This window comes from Electrophorus electricus, chromosome 8 (assembly GCF_041902795.1).
Source record: "Electrophorus electricus isolate QZ-2024a chromosome 8, ASM4190279v1, whole genome shotgun sequence".
NCBI classification, from domain to species: domain Eukaryota; kingdom Metazoa; phylum Chordata; class Actinopteri; order Gymnotiformes; family Gymnotidae; genus Electrophorus; species Electrophorus electricus.
In genome coordinates, this window is record NC_137504.1 from 7,645,166 (window position 1) to 7,668,401 (window position 23,236).

A 23,236-nucleotide genomic window follows, 5' to 3' on the forward strand; every position below is an offset into this window, starting at 1 on the left:
TTTTATTTATTTTTTAGCAAATAAGCAGGACCCCACAAAAGCAACGTGTGACACCAGTTACTACATTTGATATTTTATTCTTCTAAAGACAATCATTTATGAGTCATAAATAACCTCAAGGCAGTCATCACCAAATTCTGTAGGTAAAATTAACATTGACAAAAAGTACTTCATCCTATAAACTAAGTTTGATAGAAAAGTACGTCATCTCAAAAAACAAAAACAACACACCTAAAAAGACAATATTTAAAGACAAACATTTTCTCAATTATATTCATTATAATGCTTTCAACACAATATGGACATTCTATGCTTTGGATAATCTTGAATGACCCATTGCTACAGGTACAGCACAAGACAGCTTTCTGTCCTACCTTTATAAGGCCATACTGTGCCAGCAAAACCCATGATTGTGACTTGTACATGTAACACACTAAATCACTTACAGATGTAGTCATATTTATGATAAATAATCTGAGAAACTATGCAGGCTGTCAAAAACATTGAGGGAAGGCAGCTAAAACCACCTTTTTCTTTATATAACTTATCCTGAGACACATTATACCCCTCTTTACCTCCCACCCGCACTGCTCTCACTTAAGGTCTCAAATTTCTTTCAAACACAGAACAGAAAAAACAGACACTTCAAGTTAGTTTCCAATTTTAATAAAAGACTTCAGTAATCATGGGGGTCTTTAAAATGCATCCATTTAAAAAAAGAAAAAAAAACACCCTAAAAATCCGTTTTAAAATGATCAATTCCCATGACGCTCCCTCTCTCCAAGTGTTATAAAATGGTTGAGGCTGTGATGCTTGGAAAGTATACTTGCGTTTGATTTGTCAAACATCTCTTTAGACACTTCAAGTGACTGTAGTCTTAAAAAACAAAAACAAAAAAGAAAACCTGGAAGACATTTATAAAGCTGGCTAATAAACAGCAGGTTGAAGGCAGCCTGGCCAGCTGTAGGTGCAGTGGGGGGGGGGGGTGACAACTCCTCCAGCAGCTCAGCTCAGGCCTCCGGCTCCCCTCTCTCGGCCTCCTCCTTCAGTTTCTGTTCCTGCATGCGGCTGCGGGCTGAGCCTGGGGAAAACAAAAAACAAACGCTGCTTCACACGTTAGTCCACGGCAGGGCTCAGGGCCGGCAAACTGTGGAGAAAAGGAAAAACAAAACAAGAACAAAAAAAAACCAAAAAAAAAACCAAACACAAACAACTAACAAGGCCCCAGATGGGAGCGGAGCGACTCACTCATTTCAGCCAGCTTCTGGATCAGTGCTGATTCACCACCTGACCTGCTGGAGAAACAAAGATTAGCACAGCCTTCATGCTGAATCAAGTCAATAAGAAAGATGAACAACAAAACAAGCCGGTTTTGTGAAGGAAGTGTTCAGACAGCTTACCTCCCATCTGCCTCGTCCTGCCCGTCTACGTCGAAGCGCAAGCGCTTCAGGGGTTTGGGGGCAGAGTCTCCTACCAGACTCCTCTTCAGGGACCAATCGGAGCTACTGACCATTTGATTGATCTTTTGGAACTTGTCTGATGCCTGTTTAACAACAACAACAACAACAAGTTTGATCAGTTACAACAATAATTTATATAGCACCCTTCACCAAACCAAGTATGCAATGTAAAAGGTGTGGGACAAAAAAAGGGTTGTGAGGTACTGGTATCATGACCAGTAACTGTCAACATGAGTGGATGGCATGACATACTGAAAAGGGTGAAAGCTACATATTCAGTACCAACTAGCACTCTAGCTAACATTCTTTTTTAATTCTTTATGAGTGGGCAGTCTTGTCTGGCTTGCACAAGTTTTGGCTAAAGATTTATCTACTGTGCAAATAAGTTTCCATTTGGAACTTTAGGCTTAATAAGAGTATAAGGGAAGTTAGCAGAGCCCAGTTTTCTAATCAAACTTATAATCAATGGTTGTGACACATGGGTTTAAAATCCCTTACCCCAAATGATTCTCCAATTGATACAAGGATCCTGTACAAAAACACACGCACAAAAAAAAAAAAAAAAAAAGACAAACCACTGAATACACAAGTGGCAGCATTGTAAAGGATGAGAGATCCATGGAAGTGTGCTGGCTGTGGGGTAGGTGCACGGCCTGACCTGGTCCGGGGAGTCATGGCAGCTGGAGGGGCACGGCTGCTCTTCAGAGGGGAAATGTAGACGTTTCCACCGGGCACTCGCAGGGGAGAGCTGGGGTATTTGTATGGGCTTCGTGGGATATGCGGTATGGGAGACAGCGGAGGAGGCTAACAAACATAGTACCACCATCAGTAATACAAAGGTTTAACTGCTTGCAACAGCAGCAGCAGCAGCAGCAACGCTTTAATATATTGTCAGGCCACAAGGGGGCAGCATAGTTCACACAGCTGGTAAGCAGTGTGGCAGACAGGTAGAAGCAAGGTGGAAAGCATGAATGCAACCAGTGCACCTTACCCGAGGAGAAGAGTACTGCAGGATGTTAGTCTTCAGCTTCTGCATGAACACCAGGTTGTAGAAGACTATGATGGAGTCATACTGGCCTTCCCTGATCAACACATGCTTGAAGGTCTAGAGAACGTGATGGGGAGTTACAGTGCATTCACAATGGGCCACTGCAGTTTTTGTAGTTTTCATTACTATAGAAAGCAGTAGAAGACTCAAAAAAACAAACAAACAAAAAAAAACCAAAACAACCCAGATCTAATAACTGTGATCCCTTGGGGTCCTACCTCCTGGTTTGTATTGGGAAGCTCTTTGTATGCAGTCACAATTGTCTTGAAAAGCAAATATACATTCTTCACCTTGCATATGGCATACATAGAGGACATCAAAAGCTGAAACAGAGAAGGGGGTCCGCACACAATTCTCTCATCTACTTGGTAAACAAACAGGTGCTTACAAGTCAATGCATGAATTGAAAATTCAAAATATATATCTTAATATAGTTAAATATTTCAAACATGTCTTAGCCCATAATGTGCGTTTACTTTCAAAACCCCAGGTGACTAATTTTAGCCTGGAGAACAAACTAATGTATGCCCTTGGAGAATTCTCCATTCATAACCTTTCCATTTTAAATTACTAAAGTTGGTGATCCTGCAGAGGCAGGGCGCATGCACTACCTGGTCTAGGTGTCTGTCCCTCATCAGCTCATACTCATTCTGCAGCGTGTGCTGAAGCAGGGTCCATATGATGGGCTCCAGCTCGGGGTGACCAGTCAGGAGGCGTGAGAAAAGCATCTTGAGCCGAAGGTAGGCCATTCTGTATACTGCATGCAAACACAAACAGTAACTACCAGCTGGCAGTTCCTAGTTTTTCTATCCTATTTCACATTAAAAAAAAATGTAATTAGTCATTTCTTTCAACTGAACTTGCGTATTCGAAAAGAAAACAAACAATCTGCTTTTTATGCAGTTGTATTTTCTATCACCACTTACAATTAGTTATCCAATGGTTTGTGTTAAATACATTCAATTTTGTGTTGGCAAACTGTTTTGCTGTTGATCATACCCCTCACATTGAAGTATAAATGTATAGGTTTTAGAACCTAAAAAAAATAAATAAAATTAAATTATTTATATCCATCTCTCTCAAATTCATTTAATGCTACACGTACCAAGAAGTTATGCTGCAATTCCACAGGAAGCTCATGAAGTTTTTACCCGAATTATATACATTTATTTACAAGTTTTAACTACACAAGTTGATTTCAGAGATACTTTCTTCCAGTCACTCTGCTAAAATGACTGTGCATGCAGTGCAGTGTTAAAGAGTCAATCAGAATACGTCTGATCCACTAAACATATTCAACTTGCACTTGTTGCCTTAAAACACATTTTTGGTTGAACAAAATGAAATAAACATGTTAACATTCATATAATGATTACTGCTTTTTACAAAGTAACAACAGTTTTTACTGTGCATTTGCGCAGATATTTAGTGCATTCGCTGAAGTTATTTAGTTTCATGCACTTGATTACTGTAGACTTTATACCATGTTTGTAGCCTGCATCTAGGATTTTTCTCTTGCACCTATATTCTGAAAATGCAAGTGATGCCCCCATTAGTAATGTTACAGTAGATTTAATGAATTCAAAGAGTGGAAGATGTTTGTAAATAATAAAATATACTGTGCCGGACAAACATTTTTTTAGCTAATAATTAGTATTTGTGTTTTAGCAGCCCACACCCTTAGATTTATTGGTGATGTTGCACTGAAATTGGAATTTGACAGGCAAATTTAAATGACTGCTTGGCTGATGTCAGATATTCACATCAGCCAGGAACTAAAAAAAAGAAAGCAATTTCTTATACAATATAGTGTCTTTACCTTTGTATGGTGCATGTTGACATTTCTGTGCTGTACGGCCTTTTTAGTGTGCCACCCTGAGACTTACACTGGCCCCATCTGGCCCTCCCACTAAATGTCCTGCAGACACCACTGTATTTCAATTAACAATAATAGTGGAGTAACACAGGCTACTGAACCCACCTTAGCTTGTGTGTCCACCTCTTCCTGAAAATAATCACTAGCTGAATCTGCTACAGTGACCAACAATTAGGCATCACCCACCCCCGACCACCACAGCAGATACAAGTTAGGCCTGTGACTGAACTCACTTTTATCAAGTAGCTAACTGATGACTCACGAAGGTGTGGGCTGGTGACTGAACTATGTACTGACTCTGCTCTCCAAATACAGGTGAGAGAACCAATTGTTAGTGAGGTCTAATGGGGTGCACAAAGTGAGTTTACAGTTTAGCTTTGGAGGCTTGTGTTCATACTCAAGTCAACAATGAAAGCTTCGAGACAATGCCTTCAAACTCAGCTGATAATTCATTACCTTCTTGCTATATAAGAAATGACAACAGAAGAGTGTGAGCACCATGGGGAGGAGCTAATGTACAAGGATGAAAGGAGTATTGCCTTAACCTGCATGTACATGGAACAAAGTCACAGCATCAAAGCTGCGTGGGTAATGAACACATCTCATAGCCTGTGTGACTGAAGCAATCACATGTTAAACACTGAACACCGTCTCCTAGCAAGGAGCAAGGTTTTGAGTCAGGCTGTAGTTTTGTATCGCTTTTAAAGTTTTAAAGATCAGGGATGACGTACATTTCTTGTAAAAGAGGCTGAGAGAATTGGAGCGGAGCTGTCTGGGGCCTTGTGTAGGGGACTGGCTTGAGGGCAGTGCTGAGCTGTCTGCCTCTGCTGTGGGGAGCCGACGGCTGGGCCGCTGAGGGGACAGGTACCTGGCGATGAGGAGAGGGTGGTGAGACACGTGCATTCAGACAGAGAGACAGTCAGAATGAGACACTCACTTTAAAAGAGACATTTGTGTTAAAACATACAAATCAAAAACTCCTCAGGTGGGCCAGCAAAATAACATCAACTTGTTTTATTATTTTGGTGATGTTTTGTCCCTACAACCAAGTTAAGGCACAGTATACATAGAGAACATACACACCAAAATGCACCCTGTTAGCAGAAACAACTCATGAAATGAGCTAGTTAAACACCAACTAAATCAACAACTTCTTTTCCAAACCAACACTCTTAAGAGTTCATATAAGTGATCAGTCACTGGTTTTAGAGAGGACATGACACTATCATCAACCCAATTAGAAAGAAAAGAAGCAAATAGAACTAAGCAGTTGAGCAACTACAAGGATCCTCCAGGATATACCTCCAGACCATATTTGTGCTCCAAAATGTCTGTTCACAATGCTCAAACACTGACACAGAAATCCACACCCAGACTTTTCACGATTCATTCAAAACCCAGATATCTAATTTAATTTGAAGAGATTTAAAATGTATTTATTATGTTACTAATAAAACAGAAAATGTGCAATCAAGTATACTAATAGATATAATTTGTTGTTGATATGTTATGTCTAAAGCGCTTACATCAAATACCAAATGTCCATATTTGTACCAGTAATTCGAGTACATTGAAGAGTTAATGAATTAAACATGAAATCGCATTTAAAAGTATAAGGAATTAAATTTAGTTTATGACTAAAGGATAAGACAATTACTAAACAAAAGAAAATGTTAGAGCTTCCATGAGCTGATAGCTCAATGACTTGTGTAAATAAATAAATAAATAAATAAATAAAAAATAAAATAAATTTTATATATACATTTTTTTTTACATTTTATAATTTTCATACCCCAAGGAAATGAGCACTAAAGTATATGTGCAAGTTCCTAAAAACAACAGAGAATGAATAACTGTTGCATGCACTGTAACCATAAACAAATATTCTCAGACACACCCACCTGATAAGAAACAATGTCAAAGTGAATAGTCTGGATAATTAGAGACTGATCACTGAACACAGCCTTGTGTGTCTCCTACACACAAGGCTACACACTCCTACAGTGAGTGAACCAACAAACACGGATTACCTGGTCTAAAGAGATATGAAAACTTGCAGGTCTTTGAAAGGAGAAAAGGTGTTACTACCCCTACTCAACAGGACAACTACCATAATGTAAGCATTACTGACCACATTTTGCTTTGTCTGAAAGCATTAGTTCTTCCCCATATGTAGCACTATAAACGTGTCATCACTCTAACCACTCTACTGAGTGCACAAATCAAAGTCCACTTTCTGCCAAGTCATTTCAGTTAACGTAATCAGCATACACACCACACTCTAAAAACAATAACGCGGCTGGGGAGATGCAGAGGTCAGGAAAGGAGTTTCTTTCTTCATCACCACTGCATGCTGGTCACTGACCGGCTTGGGTATAGCCATGAGCATCCTCCACTGCTGCCACAGCCTGTTCCTATGGGAAAGGACCTTTGCCCAGCTGAAGGCGTATTGTTGTGAGCTCTTAAAGTAAGGTTTAGCCAGAACCCTCAGGGTTATAATAACCCATAAAAACTGTATGCTGGTTTGTGGGTGGACAAAGGTTAGCGGTTTCGTAAGACTGGTATTGCATGAACAGGTCATGAGCTTGCTCCTCAGACCCAGCCCGAGCAGCCAAGAGTTCCTGTTCAACATCTACGGAAGTCTAAAATAATCTCATGGGTTAAGGAGACAGGATGCTTAGTCAGGATGCTGACTAAGCATTCTTCTACTAAAACTGTCTTAACAGAATAAAAAAAGGCTAGCATCCATGTCTGGCTCATTCTTTAACCCGTCTTGTCCTTGGGTAGTCATGTTTAAAACAGGAATATTAATTTTGGGAGAATTCAATCTTTGATTTGTATTGAATCACTAGCATGATTTCCCTTAATTTGTGTCCTGTTAGAACCCTGTCGTGAGGTTATTACTTATTGTCAAATGCGCTGCTAGACTGCATTAGTGTGTGTAGATGATGAAACCTTAAAACTTACTTTGCTGGAATACATAAAAGGAATATCACAAAATCGGTCTTTCCAAAACTGAAACTACTGTGAATAAAATTCCAGTGACCATATTCACATCACTGATTTCCTAATGGATCCGAAACTAGCATACACAACCCATACTTTAAACCTCAATGATGAAAGCAAATTTTGGACCTAAAGATTTTGTAGTACGTGACTAAATCATTTGTATATACTCAGTACAAAATGAACTATAATCCCCGACCACTGAGCATCTTACAGATCAGCAGCTGTATGGCTATGCTGCAGAGGCTGGTTCAGAGTGGCCGGAGGCTCCGCCTGTTCGCCAAGCCCTTCCTCTCGAGACTGCCTCAGGAGCTCAAACAGGGGGGAGTCCTAGGATAGAAACAAGACAGACAAGCTCAGTGTTAACCACAACTGTCCCCAGATGCTACTGCTGTACGTCCATTATGAGTTGAGCTAGCTTTGCCATGAGCTACATGTTAAATGACATTTAAATAGTCTGAATATGCTGTTTATTTCTTTTAAACAAGCCACACTATTTACTTTCCTCCTCTAAAATGTTTAACCAAATGACCTTTCTATAGGTACATCTGAAATGTGACAATATGTAAAAACAAAGCAACAAAGAGGTACAGCATCTGGGAAATTTCCTGGAAAAACTAGAGGGTTACTACAAAAGATATTGATGATGGAACTCACGCAAAATTTTGTGTGCTCAATAAACACCATGCATTCATAACTGCAAAAGCACATTTGACGTCATGGCAATTTTTTTTTAGCAATTTCTCTGGGAACTTTTGCTTTGCCTTCTCATGATCTGAGAGACAGAAACAAATAAAACCACATACAATGATAAAATCAATGGAAGCTACTTAAGAATATAATGTAAATGAAATCATGTGGTTCTCCCAGTGCACAGGAACCAAGAAAAGTGGCTAAGCAACAAGAACTGGTAGTGAGAACATTCTCCTAGCTACATGCAATCAAAAGCAAACTGGGGCAGGAAGGGTGAGGGGAGGGCCACATTCTATTGCTCCTCCCCATAACCACCACTTCAGCTTGCTTGTCTGCCAAATGGCTCATTCTAACAACCGCTGAGGCAGCGTGTGAACTGTAGCACTATGGCCCAGGGTTCCCTACAGAAAACAAGGGGAAATGGAAGGACTTACTGGAGTTCACATGTACAAAAGGACTGAGAAATATGCAATCCTGCCACTAAAAGGAAGGCAAAGACCACTGGAAATTGACATCTCCAAATGTGGAAAGAAGAACATTTGAAATAATGGATTTAAAATAGTTTTATGGCATCATTTCCATCCCACTGAAACACACATGGGGGGAAAAAAAACCCCAAAAAAACCCACCATTTCACACAAGATGCAGAAGGTATGTTTAGAAATTGTTTAGTATGAACATACACTCAGCGAATCAAAACTAACTGAATTTGCCATTTTAATCATTTACTAAATGTTTTTGCTAATGAACTGGGTTGAAAACTCAATATATCTATACACAATGCTATCTCTGGATTTGTCACCATTCATGTGAAAATTTGTCATACCTGTAAGTGTGAAAAATTGCTGTCACGGTTAGTTTTGTAAATGAAGATGCAAGGCAATAGCACAAACGACAGCTGTGGGGTAAATGATGACTTTAAGTACATCCTGTACAAGTCAGTTTTCAGCCTCGTGTTTCTACTAGGACTGGTTTTCAACATGGTGGCTTTGTACATCTTCACTTGTACACTGAAACAACGGAATGAGACCACCACTTACATGCTGAACCTGGTGGTGTCTGACACACTCTTTGTACTCAGCTTGCCATTTAGGATCTTTTACTTCATCAATCGAAACTGGCCCTTTGGGGAAGTTCTCTGCAAGCTCTCCGTTACGCTGTTCTACACAAACATGTATGGGAGCATCTTATTCCTCACATGCATCAGCGCTGACCGCTTTCTGGCTATTGTTTACCCATATGCTTCCAGGTCCTTGCGCACCAAAAGGAAAGCAAAACTCGCCTGCTGTGCAGTCTGGCTCGTGGTGCTGTCAGGCAGCTTTTCGGTAGGGTTTAAAATGGAAACGTCAAGTTGGAATAACAAGCAATGCTTTGAGAACTACACTAACACACAGTGGAAGTCGACCCTATCAAAGGTCGTGGTGTTCATGGAAACTGTGGGCTTTGTTATTCCACTGCTGATCAACGTTTTCTGCTCCATTATGATGTTGCGGACCCTGCGAAACCCTGACGTCATTAAATGTGGAGGGCAGCTGAACAAAACCAAGATATTGCGCATGATCGTGGTGCACCTGCTCATCTTCTGCTTCTGCTTCACACCATACAACATCAATCTAGTCTTTTACGCCCTGGTCCGAAGTAAGGTCATTCAGAACTGCACCGTAGAACATGTGGTCAGAACCATTTACCCCATAGCATTTTGCCTTACTGTCATGAACTGCTGCTGTGACCCTGTAATTTATTACTTCACCTCAGAAACCATTCAGAATTCCATCAGGCATAAGTCTTACGCCAACCGCAGAAACACAAAGGACCGCGATGGTTTGGACAGCAGAGACACACCAATGAAGAACTTTAGGTCTCTGAGAGCAAAATTCATGCATGAGTCTTCTGTGTAAAAAGAGTATATATAAAAAGAAGCCTGGCTTTCTAATTTAAAATACAACAGCTTAAAAAAACAACAAAAAAAACTGCTTCATAATTTTGAATCTTTGACAAATGTTTGAACATGGGTTCAAATCGTGTTGTGAAGTTGCCATGAATGTTTAGAAATCAGTGTGCATCCACTTAACTGCTTAGTTCATGTGATTTATATATTTGTTCAATTAACAATGTATTGTAAACAGTATTCATTATTGTTTATCCAGCCACCCCCGCTCCCTTTGTGTTGTTCACAAAGCTAACATTCATCTTCAGTAGTGTTTAGACTTTAGCTTGAATGTAGCCTCAAATATTGATATTATTGAACACAGAATGCAGTGTGAATCATTTCTAATATGGGGCCTACATGTTCTATAATGATGGACTTATTGATTACATTTTATTCAGTATATGTGTATAAATAAGTGTATAGAACAAAATGAGTGCTTTTTGTAGAGAACCTTGATTTTTGCATTGTATTGATATGTAAAGAAACTTTAAACCTTTGTTTCCAACTTTTTTTACAATTTCATTTTGTTCCTCTTATTCAGTGGTGTGCAGTCTGCAATGCAAAACATTTGTGCACAATGAAGCCAAAAGCAATTTAATAATGCAATGCAACAATGACAGTTTCCGTTCAGCTCACTAGCTAGACTTGAAATACAAATCAGAAATCCCTGACATTAAGCAAAACGGTAACGCTACTGCCAAGGCAGAGTTTAGTACAAAATGGTTATACCAGATCCATCCTACTTCCTTATCTGCAGCATATGCCCACAGATAAAAGACTATCTCAAGAGAAGACCGAAATAAGCACTCCAGGGGAATGTGTGAGTGTGCTCTGAATGTCTAAAGCTCAAGTTAAATGAGAAAAAAACTTTCCAAATGCTGTGCTGCTTGGACATCACAGGTTCAGTATCTGACGTCATGCTGTCAGCTCCAAGAGACAGCTCACGTCAAATACACAGACACCACACAGGCTGAAACACTACCACTATCTTCTACTTACATCAGTCAGATTTGTATTTTACTGCAACAGGTTGAAAGCAGCTACCCTACCCGAGATTTGAACGTTAAATGGGTGCTCTGGCTGCTATGCCAAGGAGCTGGCTCTTTGGTCTAGTGGTCAGAGCTCAAGTTTACCTCCCATCAGATCTGGGTTCTGAGCCCCAGTTAGGGTGGCTCCCTTCAGGCCTCGTTACATTTACATTTTTAATTAAATAAATCCATGATCGGCCCTTTGTACTTTCATAAATTTGCTGATATTTTTGCACTTTTTAAAACAGACAACTCAATGCTTTTTCTTCCTTAAAAACAAACAAAAAAAAAGCAACATCAGAAACTACAATGGCAAGAACAAGATTTTTCACCTTATGAAAAAGCAGATAAAAACTCATTAAATTGAACTTCAAGTGCTATAAATATACTGTGATTATTTTATCCAAGGTCACTGCCAGTTTGTAATATGCTACATGGATTAAACTGTATACGATGCAAAAGGATCACTGACCATAAATCCCAAATTTATACTCTAAAAGAGGAGTTTTGTACAAGGCAATTCATCTTTTACTGCTTCAAATATAACTATAAAGAGTGGGAATGAGAACTTGAATGTGACTGAAATGATTTTAAGGATGGGTATGAAAACAAGCATGTAACTGCATGCCTGCAAAAGGGAGGAATGCGCACAGAGCATTCCAAAATGTTCCCCAGCACTCCCCTTCCATTGGAATCAACCCCCTATACCCCTTCAGTGAAAGGACTGAAATCAAGAAAGCAGAGAAATGGTAATCCCATTTACTGGAGAATGTCAGTTTTCTTAAGCATGCAGTGGTACATGCAATTCTTTAGAATGGTAAACATGATTCTGCAAGTTGTGAAATAGTGCCAAGTGTTATGAATATTTGAGCAGTATGATTTAGGAATTCATAGATTGTAAAAGGACAGCTCTAAAAACACTAATTTTGATAAAAACCAAAAGTAGTACTTAAATTGAGGCTAAATAATATCTACACATTCAGCTACAAATAATGCAATACTTCATTATGTTAATAAACGTAACAGAATGAAGCATAAATAACATTAGAAAAAAACTATCCTATTCAGTTCCTTTGCACGGTTTGCTTGAAGATTGAAATACCTAAAATGAGGTGTGCAAGCACAGTTCCTTCAGCGCAGAGCAACTAGACCACTGGACAAAGTCAGGCAGACATATGTAGCTGCCGACAACTGAACGCAATCACGAGGCCCAGAATCAGTTCCAACAAGGTGGAACTAGTAAGCTGTAATGCGCAATCTTGTGTTGAATGCCTGCAACAGTGTGCCTAAGGATGAGTGAACTGGTTTTCAGGTGTTTCCCTAACAAAAGCCATCATTATTTAATAATAAAAAAAAAGGAGATAATTGCTAAACCACATTTATGGGGTCTATAAAAGATAAAAGCGGATATCCTGCCGTAGTCACCGGGGATCTCTGGAGACATGGGGAAGAAGTGATAAAAGAAATGAAAAATGGCGTGAGTAAACTGTATGAGTTATATGAAGGAACAGGGCCACAGTCACCAACACCTGCGACGCTGATGACACAGACAATGGAAGCTATTAAATACAATCTAGGCTGGTTCTGCAAAGGGTACATACACATGTGCAGTGTGCAAATATTGAAAGTACATAGAAGTGCAATAACTTATGTTTGCCATGCTGCTTCGTTGACATCGGTATGATTAGTTTGACCCACTGTTGGTCACCGTTGCTCTCAGCAGGCAGGTTAATCATTTTACACAGGGATAAAGCCTGTGGGCTTGGACTGTTGCTCCCAGGGAGACCAGCACAACTGCAGCCACAATGGATCAGCTGAACAAGACGGGTACGTTGCTGCCGACCACCTGCACGGTGGACACGGGCTACCGTTTTGCCTACTACCAGGTCTCCTACAGCCTGATCTTCGTCCTCAGTCTGGCCAGCAACGGCCTGGTGGTGTGGCATCTCTGTCTGGTGCCGCGGGCCCCAACCAGCACGGCTGTCTACATAGCCAACCTGGCCGCTGTCGACCTCTTCTTTGCCATGTCATTTCCACTGCGCATCTATTACTACCATAACCTGCACCGTGACAACACCTGGTCACCAGGTAGCACCTTCTGCCAGCTGACCTTCGCCCTCAAATACGTCAGCCTGTATGGGGGCATCTTCTTCCTGGCGTGCATCGGTGTGGACCGCTACCTTGCTGTGGTGCACCCCCTGCAGCACAGGTTGAGGAGCGCAGGGGCTGCCCGGGCACTCAGTGCTGCCATCTGGTCACTGGTGTTGGCCCTGAGCCTGACGCTGCCTGTGCTGCTGTCGGCAGCCTCGCCTGGTCATCGAACCTGCCTGCTGGACCCGGCTTTGCCACAGCAACAGCGGCTAATTGTGGGGGCGTTGGGCCTGGTGCAGGCTGCCTTCCTGCTGCCCGCACTGCTGCTGTTCTGCAGCTACGGGGCCGTGCTGCGCGTGCTGCGCGGGAAAGCGCACCGCCTCCACTGTCGTCGCCACACGCTCGCCGTCATCTACGTTGTGCTGGGGGTCTTCCTGCTCTGCTTCGCCCCCTACCACATCAACCTGCTAGGCTACACACTCACCCACCTGGGCCTGTGGCCCAGCTGTGGCCTGGCCAAAGTGACAGCCACGCTGCACCCCGTGGTGCTCTCCCTGGCCAGCGCCAACTGCTGCCTTAACCCGCTCGTCTACTACTTCTCCAGCGGCATGTTGCACAGACACAAAGGTGGCAGCACTGGCGGTCGGTGAGCTTCTAGTGCTAGTTACAGAGAGAAAAATACTTTCAAGGTAAAATTTGTTTGACTGACGCTACCATGGACCCTGAAAATCCAACTTCAACATTAAAATGTACTCTTTTTTGAGAACAGTTTTAACATGAAATGATAGTGAGGTAATTAAATCTTTATTTGTACATGCTGAGGAAGTTATTCTGTGACTATTATTTTTAAATCAGAACCAGTCAGTCATGTGTAGTAATGCACGTGACTCACTGTTTTCCATGCGAGGCTCTCCATGATCTTCTGCTCACAGCGGCCCAGGTGCTCGATCATGTCGTGTTTCAGGGTGGGCTCCGCCTTGATAAAACTCTCTATCACTTTGTAGAAGTCAAAGGCATGAAGGTGGAAGATATCCAGGATCCAAGGGAAGCGCAGGTCAGTTTCGGGAGATTCGTCACCCCCATTCTTCACACAGCTACCTAGAGTTGGTCACATACATAATTAAAATGAGTATAATTATATGAGTATAATACATAATAAAATGAGTATAATACATAATTATAATGAGTACAAGGCTTAGGGAAAGGTCATTTTTCACTTGGCTAGCATGTATTAAACATCATTCTTCTGTGGGAGCTAAGGATTCTACTCTCAGTAAACAGTCAAGCAAAATTAACATTTAAATTAAAATAAAAACAATAAATCTATGGGTTTAGTGATACAGCAGTCAGAATAGTATTTGTACAGCTAAAGAAACGAAGTAGCTTTAACCCAACTTACCAAAATAGGTTGCCATGACGACCTCCAGTGCACATGCAAGGAGTGAGGTATGAAATGTAGCATTGTTGAGAAGTTTACTGAAAAAGAAAAAGAAAAACAACAACAAAAAAACCCCCCTCAGTGTCTGTGCTTTAGATCTCAGAGCCATGACTGATTCACTAGGTCCACCGATTCACTGAGAAATCTTCATAAACAAGCTGTGATGTGGTGATTTAGCCTGTTAACACAGGCTTTTTACCTGAAATTTTGCACAGAGAGTCTCTTCTCCTCCTAATAAAAACAATGATACAGTCATAAGAAAGTCGAGAGGAAATGCAAATGTGAGGTTTTACATCCATAAGCAGAAGCTGTACTCACCGATTTAAGTATCGACTCCATCACTTTGTAGTAAAGCTGGACACCAAGTGTAAACCTCTGCAGAACAGACAACACGCTCAGTTCCATTTCACAGCACTAAACCTAGATCTGTTGACTGGATGGAAATAAATTATTCATTACTTTCTTGCCGAGGCCTTCACAGCGCTGGCCAACAGCTTGAGCAAACTTCTGGCTGAAGACCTGACCTAGCTGTTCGACCCGGCTAGTAATCTCATCCGATGGGTCCACTGTACAGTTCTGAAAGAACACACCAATGAAACATTAACAAATTATTGAGAGCTATATTTTAAAAACAAAAAATAACCATATGATTCAACATGAAATGGAAGCTGGGTGTAAAAACTTCAGCACAGTTACTGTTTTTCTGGTTAGAGGTGTACCTTGAAGTAAACAATTAGACTGCTGGAGGGCTTGTCACTGACTGAGGTAAGTTCTCCTCTCAGCTGTTGGATTGAGTTCATAGCAGCTCTGGTAAATAAAAAAAGGATAAACCTTTCAGACAGAAGGGAAAGCATGTGTTTTTGTGCCGAGAGAAGTGAAATACAAAGCAGAGGTTACTGAGAGAGTGAGAGATGCTTTAGTTTAGAGAGGCAAATTAAGTCCACCAATGTACATCTGTGGACCTTTAAAACCAAGATAAAGATCTGGTATCTAGTGAATCAGTAGGGGTCTATGCAAATAGATAAAACTGACATTACATGGCATATCACATAAGTAACTGCTTGCCAGAAATCAGTAACAGCTCAAAGACTCCAGAGGTCTAGCAACATGACAGTTTGACTCGCACATAAATTCAAGCCCACCTACCTGATTGGAGTCTGTGGTGGAACAGGAGAGTTCTCCTCCCCAGTCTCATTCTTTCTGGGAGTCATCGCCACTGTAGTGCTACTGGAAGAGATGTGATGTACTATCAGTGTGATAAATGCAAACATGTGACTAAAGAGAAAGAACTGTTCTTACAAAGATCGTGGATGTACAAGGTTAAAGGCAACACATACACTAGTGTTTTTTCTGGCCGGAGTGTCTCATCATCAACCAAGAATAGCCTTGCATCAAAGTCCTTGTTTTTACGGTAGATCTCTTCATACTTTATGGACAGAGTGTCCACCTATGGAGAGGACTAGATTAAAACATTGATCTGAGATCTCAAACCTAGAGCATATGATGGTACAGAAGGGTTTTACAAGCCATTACATTTTGCTGAAGCAAAGGCAATAGTACCAGTTCTCAAAGAGCAGAGGGAATCCATAAAATGGAGGCAATCAAATGCCACAAAAAGCACTTAGTTACCACGCAACTGAATGTAGACATTCAATTTACACGTTTTCTGCCAATATGTCTATCCATTCAGAATTTTAGCTCAAAGTAAATATTAACAGATCATTTTCAACACTGAACATAATTGGCTCTTAAATCCCTTTCTCCTGGATTCAGAATTTTATTGGCATTTAATATGCCACAAGAACTTATAAGTAATGTTGGTTCTAGATTAGACAAGTAGTTATGCTGTATTGGTAGCTCAATCTTAAGAGCACGTGAATGGAAACAGGAAATGACAGCATTATACGACAACGTGGAAACAGCATTTACTTTCTCTTAAAATAAAAGGCAGATGTAAAATTTAACAGTAAAAATAAACATGTAGGAAAATGATCATAATAGTCCATGAACATAGTTCTCACTGCAGCTTATGACCTTACAAGTAATGTACCAGTTAGCCAGCAGCTTTCAAAGTGACAGGCAGGCAAAACCCAAATGCTTTATGATATTAAATACTTCACAAAATTCCTTACAGCCGGCAGGTCTTGTGATCCCAACAGGTTCAGAGAGTCCAAGAAGACAGAGAAACTGCTTTGGTACACATTTTTTACCTGCAATTACAAGAAGCAATGTGGTCAGTGCAACTTGACAGTTGCCAAGACAGTGCTGGAAACTGCAATGTAGTGCAGGAACGCATATAACAGTGCACATAAGGGATATTAGTTGGTTAGTGAGCCAGGATTTTGAACGCCAAAGGAAAGATCATAGGTTTACTGCCCATTTCTAACTGTTATGACTTTTTAAAATTTACCTTGTGTTGGTGTTTAGACTGAAAGCAAGTAGCTACCTAGCTAGTATAGGTAACTTTAGCTACTGGCAAGTTTTAAGAAACACACACAAAGTTGTTTCATTTTAGGGCCAAATCACAGTTTTGTAAAGGGGCATGCATGTAAAACCAGATATGGGCATATTTTACCCCATCCAAAGTCACATACATATAGACATCAGAGAACAACTTTTTAAAATAGTGAATAAATGCATTCTGAGTCACCTTTAAAACAGCTTGGCCCTTCAAGAGTTTCAGATCTTTGTGGGCATTTTGACTGAGGCTGCAAAATATGCTATGTGCACACTATGATGCTATGGTGAATGCTTATATTTGCATGCAAGATGGTTAAAGATCTGGCCATTGTAGGAAAAAATAATTTGCACAAGAATATAAGTAGTAGATTGTTCAAAGAACAATTTAGAATGTTCACAACTCTTATTTAGCACACTATGGAGTTTTTTTCTTATTTTTAAATTTGTTACAGTGCTCCTTCATACATTATATCCTTCAATGATGCGGTAAAATACAGAGGCCAGCACTGCTATAGCAGTTACCAAACAGGACAATGTGCTAGCAGAGCTTTATGTATATTTTTAAATGATTTCTCGATCTATGACTCACTAACAAGAAAACATGAAGGACGTGCATGAAGCACATGAGATTGCAGAGAAAGTGAAACTGGCTAATGGTTTAGGGAGGAAACTGCTCCCCAAAAGGAAATGAAACATACAAATCCAGTTCGCACGCAGCACTCATACTTCAGCTCTCAGGTAAACACGACCACATGTTGGCATTTCCTGACCTCATCTACACTGCAGTCGCTCTCTTTACAGAGAGTCTCCAGCAACTGCATGTCCACCTCAGGAAGCTGAAGCTTGGCTTTGTTGCGCCTAGAAGTCCGAGTTGGGAGGCCCTGGGTGGAAACACTGATGGCTGACTCTGATATGACAGGGACAGAGAGACAGACAAGCTTGTGGATCACAACTCACAATGCACCACTTCTCCAAGTACTCACATCTTTAGTTAGAATTAACTTTACTAGATTAAAACAAAAACAAAAAACTACTAGATTTCAATCCATTTGTTAGAAAAATAAATTTAATAATTGTACCAAATGCAATAAAACAATGTACTAGGCTGACTGATTCAACAGAAACAATCTGCTTTAGTACTAAACTGCTTCATTCTCTAGAGACTTGCAGATACACTCTGCACTCACTGTAGAGCGGCTGGAGGAAATCAGATGGACAGCGCTTGGTGCAGTATTCCAGGACACACAAGAGCAGCTGGAAGGCAATCACCAGGTCGTCCTCCATCTGGAGGATGCTTCCTGCACAGTCAATGAGGTACAGCAAAGATACACAACATGGGCCCATAGGGTGGACTCAGTGTTGATGGCACATCCTGTTGAAATGTGCAGTGGCCAAACTGCACTCGCATACCCAGGCATTCAATGAAGCAAACAATAACACCACAGTTTCAAATTCCCCACAAATACCACATACCAGGACTTTGGTGAAAATGACAAAGGTGCTTAGGATACAGAGGCACTGGTATGAAGATGCGAATACATGCGGTTAGTCAACTATTTAGCTAATAACGATTTGACGCACCTTTGGCCAAAAGAAACATGATCCAGGTACAATATAAAAGCTCTTGCCTCCTGTATAGAGAGAGAATTGCGAGACATTTTGAAATGATAAAAATCTAAATTTTCACAAATTTTCCATTTTTACCATTTTGCATTTACCCCAAATGTAGTCAATTAGACCTGGCAAAATTTTAAACTATATAAAATCATTTCAATTTTATATTTGCCAAATGCCATAAATGTAAATATGTAGTCTGCACTTACAAATGTAACACTAAAGAGCAACCATGTTAAGATCTGTACAACCATGACTACTCCTTTCAAATTTAAGGTGCAAGTAGTAGTAGTGTGCAGTACAGCACAAGAAGCTTTTGGGTACAGTTTGGCCTTCAGACAAAAAGTAATTTCAGTTAAACATGACTGCTGCCCAAACAATATGACATTTAGAATGTCTGTGAGGCATCGCCTAAGAAATTAGGTCACGTGTCTAGACTACCATTGGTGCTTTGATCCAACACAAATAATAAGAGAAATGTTGGACACCAAGCATATTTATGCTGATCAATGACATTTTTAACCAAACCACTGCTTTAGGTAAAGCTGTGAATGTAATAACGGATTGTATTTAAAAAACAAAAAACAAAAAAGCCCAGTAAGGCTATAATGAGTAGGGAACAGAAAGAATATGTTAATGGGACTTTCTACTTACTCATCATTAGGCACAGAATAGATTTTATCACATGTTCTGGGGAAAGAGGAATTTCATGTTAGTTAATGTGCTCCTCAGTTCATTTAAACATCCATATGCTATCCATATGCTTTCAGTACAACAAATCCTCTACAACACACATTCATGTTTTTTGCATGCATTTCTTCAGCATGCAGTCTACAACTGACAGCTGCTTATTACAAGCTGTCTGCGAGTTATAAAACCATGGAGCAGTCCTGCCATTTGACTGCAGCTCTTCCTGGGCTCTGATCAGTCCTTTCACCATCCCACCTGTTTACTACTCAACCAGTCTAGAAAACAGACTGGAGCTGAGGCCAACTGGCTTTCCTGTAAGGAAGATGGCCAGGCAACTCCAAGGGCATTTTGTGCAGTGGGAATACTGTTGTTTCATTGGAGTCAGGGGGAAAAGGTCAACAATAAGGTAGAAGCTGAAAAAAGGAGGGGGCAGAGGCACAGAAATGACAATTTTCTGATTAGCGATGTCAAAATCATCCACGGTGGCCAACCACCCTTCAACCCGATTAAACCAGACCCAAACCCTGAAATCACATCATTTCATTTCACTGCTCAGAGGGTGTTCATAAGCAACCTCAGTCTGGCCAATGACTTGTAAACTTCAAAATTCATTTCAGACTGTTGATATACACCCTCTAAACAAGTAAGACTAGAAAAAGAATAGGATAATTTCCCACCACATTGCCTGGATGACACCACAGAAACAAAAGTTTTACTGGAGAACTGCAGGGCTCCAGATAGCTGGTATCCAAACTGAATTACAACAAACTAAATTAGGGTAATACTGCACTATTATACAACAACATTACATACAAAATCAAAGCATCTTACTATGACCAGTTTCATACGACAATAAGACCTATAAGTAATGAACATAATACTCTTTTTTAAAGCTTCTCAATTGTTCTGACTAAGGGGAGCTATTGCAGCAATATTTATAATGCTTCAAACTTTCTAATCAATGCTGGTTCATGAACTGTAATTTTGACTGGAACACCACTTCGAGTGCAGACTGGCATACCATTTCCAAAGAGTGTTATGTTTATATTCAGACAACACAATACAAATCACAAATGATTCCTTGACAAAACTGCAGCCATGGTGCCAGATACACCACAAGAATATTTCATTTAAATGCAGACATTCTTCTACTACTACTACTACTACTACTACTACTACTACTACTACCACCACTACCACTTCACACTACGATGTCACAATACTGCAACTCCACTGTCTTGTATTAATTTACACAAATGTGCCAGAGTGAAGATAACCATGGCACTGCATGATCGACCAACAAACATGGATTGTTTCAGTACTATTCTGACTTCCAGTCCAACATTTGGTCAACAATTTAATCCACAAAACCATGGAAACAGTCTTACTTCACAAATCTTTGATAGAGCGCCAGCGAAACCTCATACTTCTTCTCGAGCCTGGTTACAACAGAGTTCACTTTCGAGCTGATTGTGTCCACATTCTCGTCCATCCCCCTCAGTAGGTTGATGAATTGTTTCACACTGCATTGGAACAACAAATATAAATACCTAGGCTAAATATCAGATTCAAGGTCAAAACAACTTAAAAATCAACAGTTGTGATGGACATAATCCCCTAAAACAAAATGCAACCAGGGTAAACAGTGTGGTACAAGTCAAAGCTTGTCTATTAGGACAAATCAACAGAAATCAAGTAAGCAATTGGAAGCTACTAGTCTACATAATTGTTGTTATCAAAGTGATGAAAATTTGTGAATAAACTGAGATGACTTGCCAAAGCCCACTGTAACATGAAAACTATGGCAAATGTTAACTGAATCAGTATAGCTGTCCTTATGAAGTGCAGAAATGTAATTTATCACAAACTGAACATTTACATTGCTGAATACACATTCCAATTAAATGTATTAACAACTTATGCTCAAGTGTATGATGGCATATCTGCACCTCATACTGATAGTTAACATGGTCAGTTTTTATGCTGTTACAATGCACAAAGTAAGCTGATGTTTCGTCACAAACTTATACTTTCCCTTCATTAAAAGAACCACAACAATGAGGCAGTATCCATCATTAAAGGTTTGAGAGCCAGCAGCTGCAGTTGCTCTTCAACTTGCTGCATAAAGAGATGGCTTAATGACAAGGCTTAAGATGCATTGGCTAGAATCTTAGATACTATTTGTGAAGACGTATTTGTCAGCGAATACCCCATGCAAAACATTAAAATATTTAATATGTGTGGATATTATACTCAATACAAAATCTAATTTTATATCCTTCAAAAAAAAAAAAGTTATATCTTTATCCGAATCCCACATGAGCTCCCATCTCAGCTCAGCTCTCTGCTGAGCTCCTCCCTTGACCTTAGCATTGCTACTGTCTCTAAACACCAAGGGGATGTGCAGCTTGCCTCAAAACAAAGCCATCAACTTGCCACATAAATCAAAATGTATATGTGTTTGAGTACATACAGGCTTTGACAACCAACATGTCCAAGGCTCACGTTTTATTTCAGAGGAGCAACCGTTCATCTCCTGCTAGCTTTTGAATTCAGTTTATGGAAAGCATCAAGAACACTTTATAGACAGCGAACCTTCATTACCATGTTGTTCATTTTGAGGGTCTTACCTCATACCAACTGCTTTTTGAAAATCTGTAAAGGTGAAGCTGACATCTTCCATGTCTGTTGCTGAAATGAACATACAGGCTCCCCAAAGTTGTTTGTTTGAACCCTGCATCAAAAGGTACCACGCACATACATAAACTTCATGTATCTGCACTATCGACAAAAAACCAACACCAGCCGGCTTTGAATACATGAACAATAAATGCCTTGCAAAAAAAGAAAAAAAAGACTACATACATTTACTTTTTCCGCAGATTTCACCATCGTCTCCCAGATTGCCCATGCATGGTCACACACGGTGTTAGTCACCAAGAGGTCTTTACAAAGGGTTACAAACGCTGAATCCTTCTCCTTGTGCCTGCCAAAGGATAATGTTAAAACCCCTTTACAGATCACTCAAGTTTGGCAATTGTCATTACACTTTGTACAGCAGGCTAACGGAGCTAGGGAAAAGTTTGGTACATCTTGTGTATACACAAAATAGGGGTCCAGAAAAGTTTAGTAAACGTACATCTCCAATTTCCGTTTTGAAACTTCATCTAGTTCATTTTTAAAAGAACAGCAACAAAGACTAGCTAGCTAACGAACTTAGCTGGGACATCTGTTTGAGTAAACTACGCTAGCTAGCATTAGCTAGACGCCAAAACAAATGCACAAATAAGCACGAAAGCGGAGAGCGAGAATCTCCTAGCTAGTGATTAACTGCTTAGATGAATAACAGGCAGACTATATAGGAAAGACATCAAAAGTCTTACTTATCTGGGGAAATGACGGAATGATCTTTACTATCTGGAGAATTCTTCTTGCTATTCGATTTCGAGTCCTTGTTTGGAGGGGTCCCGATGTTGCGCTTTTTGGGAGGCATAGCGAAATCCAGCTAGGGCACGTCAGGACCGGGTTTTCAAGATAAAACACAGCAAAAGTGAAATGGAACCAAACGTTACTTCAACTAAAAAGAAACGCTTAAATGTCATAAAACTTTAAGACATAGAGTCGCCCGAATTGCAATCTACCCTCGTCCACCTTTAACCCTCAAACCGCGGGAAAACTCCTCTGCGCAACATCCTCTGAAATGCCGTCATTTCCACAAACAGAACAGACGACGGTTAGACATTTCGGGACAATGTGAAAGGGAAAGCTCTAGAGACAAACTGTTGTTTGAACAATGACTTAAAGCTTTATACTGAACATTGCAGATCGCAGTAGTTCTAATGCTGGTGTTATACTTAATTTCTGTCTACTTCTACTGTATTTTACTCCGTTAGCAGACACGC

At 40.3% G+C, this 23,236-nt stretch overlaps 3 protein-coding genes across 8 annotated transcripts; 2 read left to right on the top strand and 1 right to left on the bottom strand.

Moving 5' to 3' along the window:
* Window positions 1-46: 46 nt before the first annotated feature.
* Window positions 47-23,015, bottom strand: rb1 (retinoblastoma 1). Of its 5 annotated transcripts, none has more exons than XM_027004651.3 (27): window positions 22,718-23,015; window positions 22,200-22,320; window positions 21,965-22,068; window positions 20,723-20,857; window positions 19,299-19,334; window positions 18,612-18,661; window positions 18,218-18,328; window positions 17,801-17,937; window positions 16,703-16,780; window positions 15,908-16,017; window positions 15,717-15,794; window positions 15,290-15,377; window positions 15,030-15,146; window positions 14,889-14,945; window positions 14,770-14,801; window positions 14,532-14,608; window positions 14,025-14,230; window positions 7,605-7,720; window positions 5,116-5,252; window positions 3,120-3,265; window positions 2,727-2,831; window positions 2,452-2,565; window positions 2,119-2,264; window positions 1,959-1,989; window positions 1,401-1,543; window positions 1,249-1,295; window positions 47-1,081 (listed from the first exon to the last, which is right to left on the bottom strand). In XM_027004651.3, the coding sequence occupies exons 1-27, from the start codon at window positions 22,825-22,827 to the stop codon at window positions 1,011-1,013; spliced, it is 2,703 nt and encodes a 900-aa protein (XP_026860452.2). In that variant the 5' UTR covers window positions 22,828-23,015; the 3' UTR covers window positions 47-1,010. The 5 variants fall into 5 exon arrangements, with proteins under 5 accessions (XP_026860452.2, XP_026860442.2, XP_026860432.2 ...); XM_027004641.3 differs by having other exon boundaries at window positions 1,249-1,292; window positions 15,717-15,797; XM_027004631.3 differs by having other exon boundaries at window positions 15,717-15,797.
* Window positions 8,448-10,545, top strand: lpar6b (lysophosphatidic acid receptor 6b). 2 transcript variants are annotated; one of them, XM_027004681.3, is made up of 2 exons: window positions 8,448-9,721; window positions 9,839-10,545. In XM_027004681.3, exons 1-2 carry the CDS (start codon window positions 8,950-8,952, stop codon window positions 9,979-9,981), a joined length of 915 nt encoding a protein of 304 aa, XP_026860482.2. In that variant the 5' UTR covers window positions 8,448-8,949; the 3' UTR covers window positions 9,982-10,545. The 2 variants fall into 2 exon arrangements, with proteins under 2 accessions (XP_026860482.2, XP_026860465.2); XM_027004664.3 differs by having other exon boundaries at window positions 8,451-10,532.
* On the top strand, window positions 10,729-14,002 carry LOC113574040 (lysophosphatidic acid receptor 6). Its single transcript, XM_027004693.3, has one exon. It carries the CDS (start codon window positions 12,847-12,849, stop codon window positions 13,780-13,782), a length of 936 nt encoding a protein of 311 aa, XP_026860494.2. The 5' UTR covers window positions 10,729-12,846; the 3' UTR covers window positions 13,783-14,002.
* Window positions 23,016-23,236: the final 221 nt, after the last annotated feature.

What these genes read in the sequence shown, in the direction of transcription:
- lpar6b (XM_027004664.3), top strand. Translation starts at nt 8,950, where the DNA reads ATGAAGATGCAAGGCAATAGCACAAACGACAGCTGTGGGGTAAATGAT.
- LOC113574040 (XM_027004693.3), top strand. Translation starts at nt 12,847, where the DNA reads ATGGATCAGCTGAACAAGACGGGTACGTTGCTGCCGACCACCTGCACG.
- rb1 (XM_027004631.3), bottom strand. Translation starts at nt 22,827, where the DNA reads ATGCCTCCCAAAAAGCGCAACATCGGGACCCCTCCAAACAAGGACTCG. An exon ending in AATCTGCGGAAAAAGTAAAT is followed by an intron (nt 22,069 to 22,199) that starts GTATGTAGTCTT and finishes CTTTTGATGCAG; the next exon opens with GGTTCAAACAAACAACTTTG. An exon ending in CAGCCTCTTTTACAAGAAAT is followed by an intron (nt 3,266 to 5,115) that starts GTACGTCATCCC and finishes GTTTGCATGCAG; the next exon opens with TATACAGAATGGCCTACCTT.